This window comes from Podarcis raffonei, chromosome 15, assembly GCF_027172205.1.
Source record: "Podarcis raffonei isolate rPodRaf1 chromosome 15, rPodRaf1.pri, whole genome shotgun sequence".
Taxonomy (NCBI): Eukaryota; Metazoa; Chordata; class Lepidosauria; order Squamata; family Lacertidae; genus Podarcis; species Podarcis raffonei.
The window spans coordinates 3,084,078-3,097,913 of record NC_070616.1 but is presented as its reverse complement, the minus strand read 5'-3'; the positions used below and the strand labels follow the sequence as shown (position 1 = coordinate 3,097,913).

Here is a 13,836-nt window from a genome sequence, read left to right as displayed (position 1 = left end):
CCTCCACAGTCAGACGCAGCTATGCTTCTGAACATCAGTTGCTGGAAACAGCAGCAGGGGAGAGGGCTCATGTGCCCAGGTCTTGCTTGCATGTTTCCCAGAAGAGGCACCTGGTTGGCTCTTGTGAGAACACGATGCTGGATTAGATGGGCCATTGGCCCCCTCCAGCAGGCCCTACTCATGTTCACTGTGGTTGCCTAAATCAGGGTGGAAGGAAATCATTGGCCATGCGGCCTGTGGCTGCTAAGAGTTGGAGGGCACCCAACTTATATGCCTTCCCATTCTCCGGCAGTGAGAACAAAGCAACGCTTGTGGAACCACTTCTTCAAAGTTGGCTCTTGTCCTCCAACGCTTAACACGTCAACGAAAGCAGTGACAGAAATACATTCCAGACAGAAAATCCAGCTTCCTTTTATTGTGTAAAATGAGACGCAGCAGAGCTGTACAGTTGCTTGCTCCCCTCCCTTACAAAAAAACGAAACAGTTGAACATGCAAGCCCCACCCCACCCCGCTAAGGCTTCCTCACGGAAGCCTGCCAAAAGAGAGGAAGTCCCTAAACTACCTTGGCATCATCAAAGTACAAAATGCAGTGATTTAAGAGGCATCTAGTGGTATTTGACAAGACTGGCAATTTCTTTTCAGCTTGAAGGTTAACATCACTGAAGTAAAATCAGCACAAAAGTGGAATAGCAGTAATATACTGAAATAAGTTAGAGGTACAAACTTTGCGGGGGAGGGAGAGAGAAGGGCTTATTTACAGTGGATTTAAAAAAAAAAAAAAGGAACGTGGACCGTTACATTTAATACAAAAACTGTGATTGGAAGCAAATTCCAGAAAGGCCGTATACAAGATCCATCAAAATGGGTGTACTAGGATAAACCGCTGGAAGAGTGTGGCAGGGAGATGCCTTCAGCCCTCTAAAAGATCCAGACCGCTTGCCCTTTGGACAAACTTCACAAATGCAGCTATTCCCTCAAGCAGGTATGGGAAGACAATTCTGGGGGAGCGATAGCCCTCCCAAAGCATGATTTAAGGCTTCTGCCCCAGAAAAAGACCTAGTGTGACCATGGGGGACCTGTGACCTTCCAGGCCTTTTGGGGGACCCCCAGCTCTTATGACCCCAGTCCCTTGGAGCAGGGCTGATGGGCGTTGGAATGCAACAGGCTCCCTGATCTCAACGGAGATAAACATGGAAGAATATCAGCGAGGTTTCCAGTTACAAGACAGGTGCCCCCCCCACGGGCACCCAGAGGGGTTGAACTCCCAGCTGCCTTCAGCCAGCATAGCCAAGTCAGGGATGATGGGAGCTGGAGTCCAGTGAAATCCAGGGGGCCACAGGTGAGCCACCCCTGATTAAAATAACTCTAGCGTAAAAGGTCTATATTGTTATTTATCATCATTTTACAGTTCAGCACTCCCAGTCCAGGGTGCCACTAATCTGCCACGTACAGGTTGAAAGGGGACTCGCACACGGCGCTTTGGCACAACCAAAGGTTTCAGCTTAATCTGTGCATTCCAAGTGTCAAGAGTAGGTTTGGACTCTCTCTCCTGTGGGCTGTATTTGCTATCTTATACCTAAGCTTTAGAACTAGAATGAGGACACACACACAGAGAGGGAACGAGGTTATTTACAAGAATGCCTTTGCTATAAAAACTGAAATGTGGGCTTTCTGCAAAATGACAAGTCTTAAGAGCCTTTGGTGTTTAAGCCACAAAGAGTTTCCTGGGACGCATTTTATGTTAGAGGACACTCTAAAGGAGCTAAGGTACTGGAGCTTGTAAAACTGTCCCCTGTCCCCCCAACCCCCATATCCCACCCCACTCCTTCCCCCTGGTTGTATGATGAAGGCTCTCTAGGCTTGGAACTCAGCCAGCATTAGGAAGAGAAATTCACCAGGAGAAGCTGGATGCCGTCCATTTGTGCAAGAGAAGGTCAGGGCAGGTTACATACAAGGGTCGGTCCTTAAGCCAAAACATTTCCCTGCACAGCTGGTATCAGTGTCACCACCCAAGGGAGCACCTCGCTTTGACCCCTGCTGGATTGAAGTGGGGAACCAGGGGCCCTCCAAATGTTGCTAGACTCCAGCTCCCAGCAGCCTCAGCTGAAGGATCACTCCAACAACATCTGGAGAGGCAGGGAATACAGGATCCCCACGCCCATCCATAGCTGCTGATCTGCCAGGTCAAACTGCTACTGTACTGGTGCCATTTTTAGTACAACCAAGAGGGGGGCAAGTCTCTCAACAAAGATGGCACCTCCTTTGTGGAAGGGATTTTCTGCACTGGGGGGGGGGGTGCAGCAGTCTTCCAAGCCCAGCTGGCTGTGGTCCGTGATCAGCATCCTGCCCACCCTGTTTGAAATTATCCATCCCCCCCCCACCAACTCAATGGCACGGTTAGGACATCATGGACTCCCGCACAGCTTTCTGTAGGGAGTGCCTGGTCACCAGGAGGCGGACCACTTCCTCGTTCCTCTTGGTCAGCCTCTTCCGGGCTTGGTCGTGGGTCACCATTGTCATATCCCAGCCGTTCACCTGCAATACATTTGCAGCATTGCTTGAGGAAAGGCCCACCACCAATTCAAAGCATACTAGGAGCAGGAGGACAGCCAACCGAGGGGTGTTGGCAGTCAGAAGCTGGGAGCCAGTTCCTAATGCCCCACACCCAGGGGTGGCCTCTGCCTGCACATGCAAGTTCTGTTTCACCACCACAACCATCACCCACAGACCTCAACAAATCTGGGTGAAAACGCTTCTAAAAAAGAAGAGGCTACCACCACAATCTTTGTGGCAGTGAAGAGGGTGCTTTAATCTTACTCTTACCTGGTTTCTAGTGAGCTTCATGGTGTGAGTGCGGCGGATGTTAGTATCAGGCTAGAATTCTCCATGCTGCTCTTTATTACATTGGCATCCCATCTCTCCTCTGAGGAGCTCAAGGTAGTGTACAAGATTCTTGCGCTGCCGTTTATCCTTGCAACAACCCGGCAGGGCACATAAGGCTGTGAGTGACTGGTCCAAGGTCCAGCAATGAGCTTTCTGGATCCTGGTCCAATAATCTCGCGGGTTCTAGTTTTAAACATGACTCCTCCAACTTTTTTCTAACCTGTACAGCCCTAAATTCAGGGGAAGAGCTGTAGCTGAGTGGTAGAGCATCTGCTTTGCATCTAGAAGGTCACAGGTCCAATCGCTCATCTCCAGGTATAGAGCGAGGAAATGTCTGAAACTCTGGAGAGCCAGTAGATGGCATATGACAGCTTCCTATTTAAATCACCCCTTAATTAAGAATCATGAGGACTCGAGTCTTGGTTTTGTTTCTAGGGGTTCCTTTGTGAGGAAGAGGGGGATATAAATTAAATAAATAATAAAACAGCACCTCAGTGTTTGAGCATCTGCTTTGTATGAAGGACCCATGTTTAATCCCTAGCATCTCCAGGAATGACAAAGCCCCCTGCCTGAAGCCCTGGAGAGCTGCTACCAGTCAGTGTAGACATTAATGAGCTAGATATATACTCAGTATATATAAGGCAGCTTTCTGTGTTTTTGTTTTGCCTCGTAAGGAAGGTCTTCAGCAACTTAATTCACAGGATGGAGTGATTAAAGCTTTGAGTCCATAAAAACAGACCACTCAGAAAAGTCACTAGCGTGGTGTAGCAGTTAGGATGTTAGGCCTGCACCTGAGAGACCAGGGTTCAAATCCCCACTCATCCATGAAGCACACTGCGCCAGTCACGACCTCTCAGCCTAACCTCCCACACTTTAAATGGGAAAACTTAGTAGCTGGAAAGCCTGGCAGTGGAAGAAATCTGGGACGCCCCCCTGCTTCTTCTTAAACCAGTCTGGGATTTACCTGCATGATCTTGTCTCCGACCTGGAGGCCAGCCACTTCGGCAGGGCCACCTTCCGTCACTCTGGTCACATAAATGCCCTGAGAGGAGAAAAAGACAGACTGCATAAAGATACCACCATGGAGGTCCCCCACTGGACATGCACATGAAATGAAAACTGGAGGTGGGGAGGTGGTTCCAGGCTCATTTTGTGACAAGGCCCTGATCCACTTGCACGATCGGCTCTAGATGACTTCATTCACTGGTGGGAAACCTTCAGGAGCCAGATGCAGCCCTCCATACTTCTCGATCAGGCCCTCAGGACTCTTCCCCAGGCCACAACCCTCACCAGCCCTACTTCATACCCTCCTTGCGGGCTTTTGCCTGGGTGAAAATGTGCCCTTGAACTCCGATCCTCTGATCATGCCTCTCAACTGTCTGGACAGAGGGTAGAGAGGGATGCGTGACTGACTGCAGAAATTAGCCTGCCATACAAAAAGTAAAAATTGCATCCCTGCCCATGTGGCTCTCAGAAGGTTGCCCAGAAGTGAGGGTGTCTGAGAAAGATCCCTTTGGCTTACTGCTTCAGGGAGGCACCTCTGTGAAGAGCTTTCTGCTTCTCTGCTCAGTGACAGGAAGTGAGGCGGAGAGAGGAAGGCTTCAGCCAGTGGACTCTCTGCTAAGCGACTCCAGACAGCCACCCTCCAGATGGGCCTGCACATGAGTCAAGCTTATAAAAGCCAGGGCCAAATCCTCTGTCTTCCCTGCTCGTTCATCCTCAGAGCCACTTGACATCCCCGTACCAGGGCTTTTGTAAGTTCCATCAACTGAGTCTTTTGATTGCACAAGCCCAAACAGTCCTGCAAGTTGCTAGTCCACATTGAAACAGTCCATCTGTTGTCTACACATACCCAGTTACACTTGTGGCATAAAAGAAAAAGGAGTAATTGCCATTTTCTTCTTCCACAGTGGGGAAGACGAAGGTTTCCTATCTCGTTGCTTGGGGAGACTCCTTCTTTCCCAAGAACAGGCCAGGTGAGTGGATCATGACCAGTCTGCTCCAAAGAAAGCCGATCAAACAGACAAGAGTTGGCATGCCCGGAAGTCTCCTGTTACACTGCCGGTCTTCTCTACAGCCTGTAGAAATTGCCACCCCCTCAAAAGGGCTCCCTGCATGATCAGCCTGGCTCCGGACCAAGAGTGATCTTTTCAGGGTGGATTTGAGCAACAGCAACAGAGGCATTTTTGGACGCAATCAGGATCCAGCCAAACTCTGCTGCTCAAATCACGCCAAGGCCAGACCTACACAAAACCAGCCCAGGGGCCTTTTAAGGCCATCGAGATCCTGACCTTGTCAGTCTTGTCCTCCGAGAAGGGATTCTGCGTGGGGTCCTGGTCTATGCCGCCTCCAATGCTGAAGCCCAGGATTAGGTTTTCGCCCTGGCGGAGCTTGTGGATTTCGACCCTTTGCTGAAAGGGAAGGGAGAGGCGAGTCGTGTGAAACGCGAGGACTCTTTGCAGGCCCTCGTACACCCCTGCGGCTTGGGATTCATCCATTCTGGCTCTTGTGAGACGCTTGATAACAGGACAAAGAGGTGCTCTTGTCCAGCAATCTGAAGCCAACAAGGCCTTTATTTTTAAAAGAGACATATGGCAAGCATGCAATGGCACCATGTGTCACATCCTGCTTGGTTCAGAAAGGGGAAAGGGTTCTGAAACTGCAAAAGGGGTGGGTGTCTCAATAGGAGGTTGTGTGTCACAGCATAAAGGCCTTTGCTGTTGCACTGCCAGACACAACATCTTGCACAAAACCACCATCTGCTCTTCACAAAGCCCTGCTTCCCATCTGCCCCCCCCAAAAAAGCAGAAGAATTTTTCTCTCTATCCCATCCTTAACTACAAAGAGCAACTGAGCCAGCTATGCGTTTTTCTAACCCAAAGCAGCTTCATCTGAGCCCAGCGTGGGATTTGGTGGGGGCAGAGGAGCCCTCAGCAGTGATTGGTTGACCTGCCCTTGTGTCACAGAGGGAGCAGAAAGGAGAGACAGACAGCTCAGAAGAGCCTTGCAGGATTGGACCAAATGCTCTAACACAGGGGATGGCAGGGAGTAATTTGGGAAAGGAGGGTTGGAAGGAAGGAAGAACAGACCACGGGAAAAGGGAAATACTTTTAGGGAAGGGCAGTAGTTTAGGCTAAAGATTAGGGTAATGTGCCAAGGCTTGGGCTGCAGGGATTTTTGGAAACAAAAAGCCCCCATCTTCCCAGAGCGTGCCTTGCTCCCATTCTTTCTATCGAAGATCATTTCCTCGGGGGTCAAGAACGGCCAGTTCTGAAATGAGGGGAAGCATCGGATTTCACCCGTGTAGACAAGCACCCTTTTATTGGAGACGGGGGTTATGAGCTCATTGAGGGGGGAAAGAGAAAAGCACTTTCAGAAAGAGAGAGATAAAAGGCGAGAGAGACCAAAGGGAAGACAGCCAAACAAGGCAGAATGGCAGCGGTGACTCCAGAGATAGCTTTAAGTGGCTCGCTGCCTCGTGAGATGGACAAAAGGTTAGAGGGGATGAAATGGCACCATCACTTGGCATTTTTATTGGACAGGTCTAAAGCCAAGTGGGCTCACTCTCCTGCCTTCAGGGAACAGTCAATTTCAGTTTTAAAATGAAAACCGTCAGCGTTTCTCTCTCATGATCACAAAGCTGAGCAGGGGTGGCTGAACTTGAGAGGCTCCTGATAGCATTGGGCTGTCCCACCATTCATTCCTGACCCCCTGGTCATGCTGGCTGGGGCTGAGAGAAGTCGATACCACACTCCCTGAGGGGCACAGCTTTGCTACCCTCAGAGCGGAGGAATCCCAGATCTGTTATGGCAGGAGTGGCTAACTGTGGCGCCCCCAAACACCAAGGGAGAGGAATGATGGAAGTTCTGATCTGGCAACATCTGGAGGGCCGCGCGTTCCCTGCCCCTGACAACAAAGAGTTGATTCCTGGAGTAGAGAGGGGAACTGTAGAAAAGAGCAGCATTGACATACTCCCAAAACCCTTCAGCCAATGGTCAGGCATACCTGGAGCTCAATAACATCTGGAGGACTACCTTGTAGGGGACAGCGAAACCTGGATGTTTAGGGGAAGAGGGTGCAAAAATACACAGACCCGGACCAATGCTGAGCTTTCGGCTGCAATGCTTACTATGCATCCTTATTGGAGGGGTGAAGCCTCACTAAACCAAATGACACTGACTTCCAAGTAAATCTGGGTAGAATTGCACTTGACTTCTGGGAACAAGCCTCACCCTGCCTCTTATGACTGTTATTTCTGGATTGCTTCATACCATGAGATAAGATAATGCCATGCTCTCTCCATCTTTAGCACTTTCAGACAGCATTCATGGCCTGTTAGAAAAGCAATCAGAAAGGCTCCTTCCAGTGCTTTCGCCACCGGTATCCCTTCCACACCCCAAATTCTTATGATGCATGACTAATGCGCTCGCTCTCTGTGAGCTCAGCGGGGTGTAGCAGTGCAGAATGTCAGACCAACAAGGCTTGGGTTACAATCTCCATTCACTGGGTGACCTTGGGCGAGTCCCTCTTGCGTTCTCATCTTAATCGACCACACGGGGCCATTGTGCACCCCATTTCACCTACACTGCCCTGAGGAAAGCAGGGACATAAATGCAATGAACAAGTGCCAGTTTTCAGCAAACCTCATCTTTTCAAACCCTTTCTTCCACTGTTGTATTCCACATGATCAGGAGATACACCACATGCCTACTACAGACTTCTCCAAGCTGTTTCCCTCCAGATGTTCTGGACTAGGGGCTGTTGGGAGTTATACTCCAAAACCTCCAGAGGGCACCAGGTTGGGGAAGAAAGGTCCACAATGTTTTCTGCTCTGTTTGCATTCAAAAGCCACTCCCTGAACTTCACAGCTGCCCCATTCTTTGGGAAATGGGATTTCCAGGGCCAAACTTTCCCCACCACACCCATACTCTACCAGTCTGTGCCATTCACCTTTTTTTAAAAAAAAAAATCACCACTGGACTTGTAAGCACTCAGGCTAGACAAGCCATTATTGACTCATCCATGTGTTTTTCCAGGTTTCCTGTCAAGGTGTACTCATCAAACACCCCAGACCTTAGGCTAAGGAGAGGGTGTTACTCTTGTGATCAGGCACAGACTAAGGTTTGCTCCGTATGGTGGAGGGAGCAGGTTATGGGCCAGGCTACCCTGAGGGTTCTCTCTCTCTCCCTGTACCAGAGGGCAACAAAACACACACATACACGTTATGCTTATTCAGTGCCCTGACGACAAAAAGAGCATTTTTCACTCCTCCCAGCTATTTGCTCAACCTGCCATGAATCACCAACCACTCCTAAAGGAGACTGAACCGATCAGATGGAATTGAACAGATCTAATCTAAGGGAGACTGGCGGCCAGAGGGAGGGCAAGGTTTGGAGGGTGGGGCAGGCGGAACCAGGTAAGGATAAAGCATAAAGATTTGCAATTGTGGGGGAAGGTTGGAAGTAGAAGAGAGGCACAAAACAAGGGAGAGAGATTTAAGACCCTGATCAGGCAGGGCAAGAGAGGAATTTTCCCGGAAGGAGTAAATCCATGGAATGCAAGAGCCACACACACACGCCTTCTGGAACTTTTAGCCAGAACACTTCTGAGATTGTGGGGGTCTGATCAACTGGTAGGGTTGGAAGAATGCAGCAGGGTTTGAGATTGGGAGTCGAGACCCCTGCTCAGCAGCTGGAGGAAGACCCCTGAATGCAGGAGACTTAACAGGCTTTTGGGGCCAGCCAGATGTTGCAGAACTGCGGTTCCCAATGGCCAGCATGGCCAACGGTCAGGGATGATGGGAGGCAGCAGTTCAGCAGCATCTGGAAGGGAAAGGAGGGGAGATAAGAGCAAATGAAGTAAGTGAGGTAATGAAATAAGGGGAGAGAGCAAGAGTGGGAAACGTCCCTCAAGAGACTACAAAATTGTGGGCAGCCTCCTAATAAAACAGAAGCAGAGAACGAATGCAGCCGTTTGGCACCTCTTCCTTGCCCAGAAATGTCGCCCACAGTGACCGTCCCACCAGGTCATTGCAAGGATTCCTATTAGGCTGGAATCAGTGCCTCAATTTGCTTGCCTTTCCACAGCCCATTCTATGGTCCCTTTTTTGTCGCACATAGATAAAACTGTAAGCAAGGAGTGTGTCTTGGAAACTCTCAAGTGCAGTGCCTTGTAAATGTCTATCTGAGATTCAATTATACGAAAGGTCAAAGTGCTTTAGGGATAAAAACAATCTTCACTGCTATTTTTATGAATACACATAAATTATATGTGAAGTTCACACACATATTTGCACAATGGGTTATAGCCAACAGTAATCAGGAAGCCCATTGAAATTAAGCAACCACTAAGATGTTCTGGCAGCATTTCCAAGAGAGCAGCCAAAGAGTAGAATAACAGTGGAAAAAAACTCCCATGAGAGGTGGCAAACTCTCCTTCCTTGGAGTTTTTAAGCAGAGGTTGGATGGCAATCTGCCATGGATGCGTTTAGCGGAAATTCCTGCACTGCAGGGGGTTGGACTAGATGACCCTCGGGGTCCCTTCCAATTCAATTCTATGCATCCATTCAAATTAAAGGAGGCAAGAAAGAGTTAGGGTTGGAAAGGAGCAGCAAAATAGCTGATTTTTCTACACACACATTCCATCCCCAACATTTTTTTAAAAGCAGGTGAAGAAGAGGTGGGATGGGCTAAAATGCCCCCTCACCCTCTTTTTCCTGAATGAAGGGAGATTATAGTATGTTTTTAATATATCAATTTAATAAATTATCACCACTGTTATTACATTTTTCTTTTAATACATCAAAACCTATTTTCCTTAGCTTTTGACACTCGACGTGCCTGCTTTGAGAACCCACTCTACTTTTTTGCATGTGAGCAGTGCTTTTTTCCTGGAGGTACTCAGGGACACGCAGTACTGGAACCTTTTTTTCCTAGAAGAAAAGCACTGACTGTTTTAAACTCTTTTTAGCGGTTTTAATTGTTGCAAACCGCCCTGGGCCCTTAGGCTGAAGGGCGGGCGACAGATCGCCACAAACGAGGGTGACGTTTGTTATTACTACATTAACACAATTCCCATCCAAAGCAGATGGGTTTTATTTTAAAATCGGATTTAAATTCAATATTTCTTCCATTAGAATTGCATGCCGCTTGTGGCTGTTTTTCCCCCAAAGCGGTTTACAAAACGATTAAGAGCAACGTTAGTCACTATTGCAAATCATTTGCTTTTCCAGTCCCCCCTCAGCCCCATAGAGGAGAGTGAAACTGGGGGGAGGGCTGGGTTTTTTGGGGTCCCACACGGGGGGGGGGCAAGGCGTCTCCTCCACTCACCACCACGGCCGTGACCGGCTGACCGGGGATGTAGGCCATGGCCCCCGCTGGCCTGGCCTCCCCGCCTCGGGCGCCGCGCCTCACTCGCTCGCCTCCCACGGAACAAAAGGCGAAGAGCGGCCCGATCCGACCCAGGCGGGCCATGAACACGCCCCCTCGGGGGATGGACACGCCCACGGCCACGCCCTCGCCCCCCGCTCGCCCCGCCCCGTGTCGCTCACGCGCCCGCCGAGGCGCCGGAGGCGGAGGCGGCACACGCCCCTTGCCCGGCGCCGCTCTCGCCATGGGCCACGCCCCCTCCGCCGCGGCCAGGCGCCTCCTCCCGCGGCCGGGACACGCCACGCCCCTCCAACGCTCGCCACGCCCCTCTTCGCGCGCACATACTCGCCCTCGGGACCTCGGTTGGCCACGCCCCCTCCCGCGGCGGGGCCACGCCCCTTCCAACTGCCGCTATGCGTGGCCACGCCCCGCTCCCTGCAATGTCTCTCCGCCTACCAAGAGGCCACGCCCTCTCCTCCAACGGTCGCCACGCCCCTCTTCGTGCGCACATACTTGCCCTGGCGACGTCGTTTGGCCACGCCCCTCCCGAGCCCAGGCCACGCCCCTCCCCTTCAACGGTCGCCGCGCCCCTCTTCGCGCGCACACAATTGCCTTCGCGACCTCTTTTGGTCACGCCCCTCCGGCGTCCGGGCCACGCCCCTTCCAACTGCCGCTACTCGTGGCCACGCCCCCGCGACCCGCAACGTCTCTCCGCCTACCAAGAGGCCACGCCCACTCCCCTCAGCCCGCTCCCTCGCTCTCCTCACCTGACCACGCAACTCCTCTCAGTTCCTTTCACTAGACTGTTATTTTAACGGTCTGGGTTTTTTTTAAAATGAACCCACGACAAACAGCTCCAAACAACTTTCCACAACAACCTTGTGAGGTAGGACAATAACTGGCACAAGGCCACCCAATCAGCTTTCAGCGCTGAAACTTACATGGCAAATTCAGACCGGAAATCCGGTCTACGAAGAAGCGGTCGCTCTAGCTCGCATCATATCCATGGTATCCAAAGGCGTCTTTAACGACTTCGACGGACGTTACCGGAAATCGGGCGTGAACACGCCGGAAGTGTGGCATAAAGAAGCCGGAAGGTCCAAACAAACCCGGAAATACGCGAAAGTATCTCCGTGGCCAAGTCCCGTGGGGCTCATGTGAGAAGCGGGGCGGAGTCACGCCGCGTCGCGCGCTGACGGTGACGTCACCCGTGCTCCCAGCATCCTTTCTGCTGTAAGATGGCGGCGCCTACCCACTTCCGGTAAAGCCGGTTGGAAGGGAAAGACTTTTTCGGTCGGCATTAGAGAGGGGGAAAAGGCGACCCAAAACTGGTAAGTAGGATGCTTGGTGTGCGCGGGGAGGAGGGGGCGGCGGTCCTCTTTCTCGGAACCGAATGGGTCACTCATGGCGTTTATTTCAGACATCATGGCAGAGGACCCTGACGCCATAAGCCGGGGCTCTGACGTCATCCCGGAGCGGGACAGAGGCGGGCTTCCAGTGGAGGGGGAAGAAATGGAGTTGTGCTGAGGGAGGCTTGTGGGATGGCGTCAGCGTTATTTCGCTTGCAATAATCAATCCTGATCATGCTTTGCGGGATACAGAATACAGTCTATGCTTCAAGGCTGTCCGCATGTGTGGAAGGATCACTGCCTAGTTCCCCACACAACTGTTTGGACGTTGTAGAACTATACAAAGTTGTGCCTCTCCAGGGTTTCAGACTGGGAAACATTCCCCATCTTTGCTTGGAGATACTGGATATGAAGGCTTTACAAAGCCGGTTCTCTGTCCCTGAGCTGCAGCCTTTCCCCTGACAAATAAAGCAAGTTTCCAGTCCTCATGGTTCTGATTAAAGGGCTTATATAAATTTACGAGAAGCTGCCTTACAGTGAGATGACGGTTGGCCCGTCTAGCTCAATATGCCTTACTGGGGGCTGCCCTCTAGGGTTTCAGAGAGGGGACTTTCCTGGCCATCCAGGCAGGGGTTGAACCTGCCATTGAACTACAGCCCCTTCCAAAGGAACAGGGAAAGCTACCTCATGCCATATTTGTCTGTTCAGTCCAGGAACTGGGAAACTGGTGCTAATAATAATAATAAAAATAATAATAAATTTATACTCTGCCAATCTGGCTGGGTTTCCCCAGCCACTCTGGGCAGCTTCCAGCAAAATATTAAAAAATACAATAAAACATCAAACATTAAAAACTTCCCTAAACAGGCCTGCCTTCAGATGTTTTCTAAAAGTCAGATATCTCCCTCCACAGGGTGGGCGCCACCACCGAGAAGGCCCTTTGCCGGGTTCCCTGTAACCTCACAACTTGCAGTGAGGGAACTACCAGAAGCCCCTCCTTGGTGCTGGACCCCAGTGTCCAGGCTGAACGATGGGGCTGGAGACGCTCTTTCAGGTATACTGGGCTGAGGCCGCTTAGGGCTTTAAAGGTCAGCACCAACACTTTGAATTGCGCTCGAAAATGTACTGATTTTGTTGGTCTCCAGCTCCCTGCAGCAAGCATGGCCATGAATTGTGGACATTGTAGTTCAACAACGTCTAGAAGGTCATGTGCCCCCCCCCCAGCCCTGATCAGACCATTATTGTTCATTCTGGCTTGCATTGGTTCTCCAGAAGCTCAGCCATGGGTCTTCCCCATCACCAGCTACCTGATCCTCATAGCTGATAATATGGTTTTGTTTTAATTCAGGGAGCGAAAGGGCAATCTTGCCTATACAGAGCTGTTTTGTGGTATGAATGTAATAGTATCCATCTGCCTTGAGAGACAATGGAGTGCGCCTTTGGGGGTGAAGCCAAACTGCTGCATGGTACCGCCTGGTGTTTCCTGACTAATCAATATTTCCTGCTCTTCTTTACACAGGAGTGCAGTAAGTGAGCGGCGGCGCTCGGATCTGGATCGCAGCCATGGCCAATGCCGTGATCGCCAAGCGGGAAGGCCCCCAGTTCATCAGTGAAGCTGCCGTCCGAGGGAACGCAGCCATTTTGGATTACTGCCGGACGTCAGTCTCTGCCCTCTCAGGAGCAACCGCTGGGATCCTGGGCCTGACCGGCCTTCACGGCTTCATCTTCTACTTCCTGGCCTCCGCCCTCCTCTCCATCCTCCTGGTGCTGAAAGCCGGGCGGCGGTGGAGCAAGTACTTTAAATCCCGAAGGCCCCTTTTCACCGGAGGGCTGATCGGGGGTCTCTTCACATATGTCCTCTTCTGGACTTTCCTCTATGGCATGGTACATGTTTACTAGGGGAGGGCGGAAGAGGAGACGCGCCGAGTTAGAACGGTTCTCGTGGAGTGACAGGACTTCGGGGGAAATGGTCACCTTGTCTCCTAGGCCAGACATCTGGGGCTGTTGATCCGTTGCTTGTGCTGCTTAACCCTGCCAGTAACTTCTGTCGGGAAACGAGCCTGTAAAACCCTGCCAATTAAACAAAATGTGAAATCCCTAAGAAGGTGTGATGAGAAAATAGTGCTCCTTCTATGCCTTTCTTTCAGCCATGGTTTTATTGTATTGTATTTGTTCATTTGAGCCAGGTATAGAATGTGGCCCCCAAAACCTGTTTGTCTGGCCCTCAGAACTCTCC

The 13,836-nt window shown here is 50.9% G+C and overlaps 2 protein-coding genes across 3 annotated transcripts; one reads left to right on the top strand and one right to left on the bottom strand.

Annotated features, from left to right (window-relative positions):
• Positions 1 to 772: 772 nt before the first annotated feature.
• On the bottom strand, positions 773 to 10,416 carry TAX1BP3 (Tax1 binding protein 3). 2 transcript variants are annotated; one of them, XM_053367759.1, is made up of 4 exons: positions 10,213 to 10,398; positions 5,176 to 5,295; positions 3,849 to 3,926; positions 773 to 2,536 (listed from the first exon to the last, which is right to left on the bottom strand). In XM_053367759.1, exons 1-4 carry the CDS (start codon positions 10,354 to 10,356, stop codon positions 2,399 to 2,401), a joined length of 480 nt encoding a protein of 159 aa, XP_053223734.1. In that variant the 5' UTR covers positions 10,357 to 10,398; the 3' UTR covers positions 773 to 2,398. The 2 variants fall into 2 exon arrangements, with proteins under 2 accessions (XP_053223734.1, XP_053223733.1); XM_053367758.1 differs by lacking the exon at positions 773 to 2,536 and adding an exon at positions 3,059 to 3,226 and having other exon boundaries at positions 10,213 to 10,416.
• A 973-nt stretch (positions 10,417 to 11,389) lies between these two features.
• On the top strand, positions 11,390 to 13,719 carry EMC6 (ER membrane protein complex subunit 6). The gene is made up of 2 exons (XM_053367760.1): positions 11,390 to 11,582; positions 13,120 to 13,719. Exon 2 carries the CDS (start codon positions 13,164 to 13,166, stop codon positions 13,497 to 13,499), a length of 336 nt encoding a protein of 111 aa, XP_053223735.1. The 5' UTR covers positions 11,390 to 11,582; positions 13,120 to 13,163; the 3' UTR covers positions 13,500 to 13,719.
• The last annotated feature ends 117 nt before the right edge of the window (positions 13,720 to 13,836 follow it).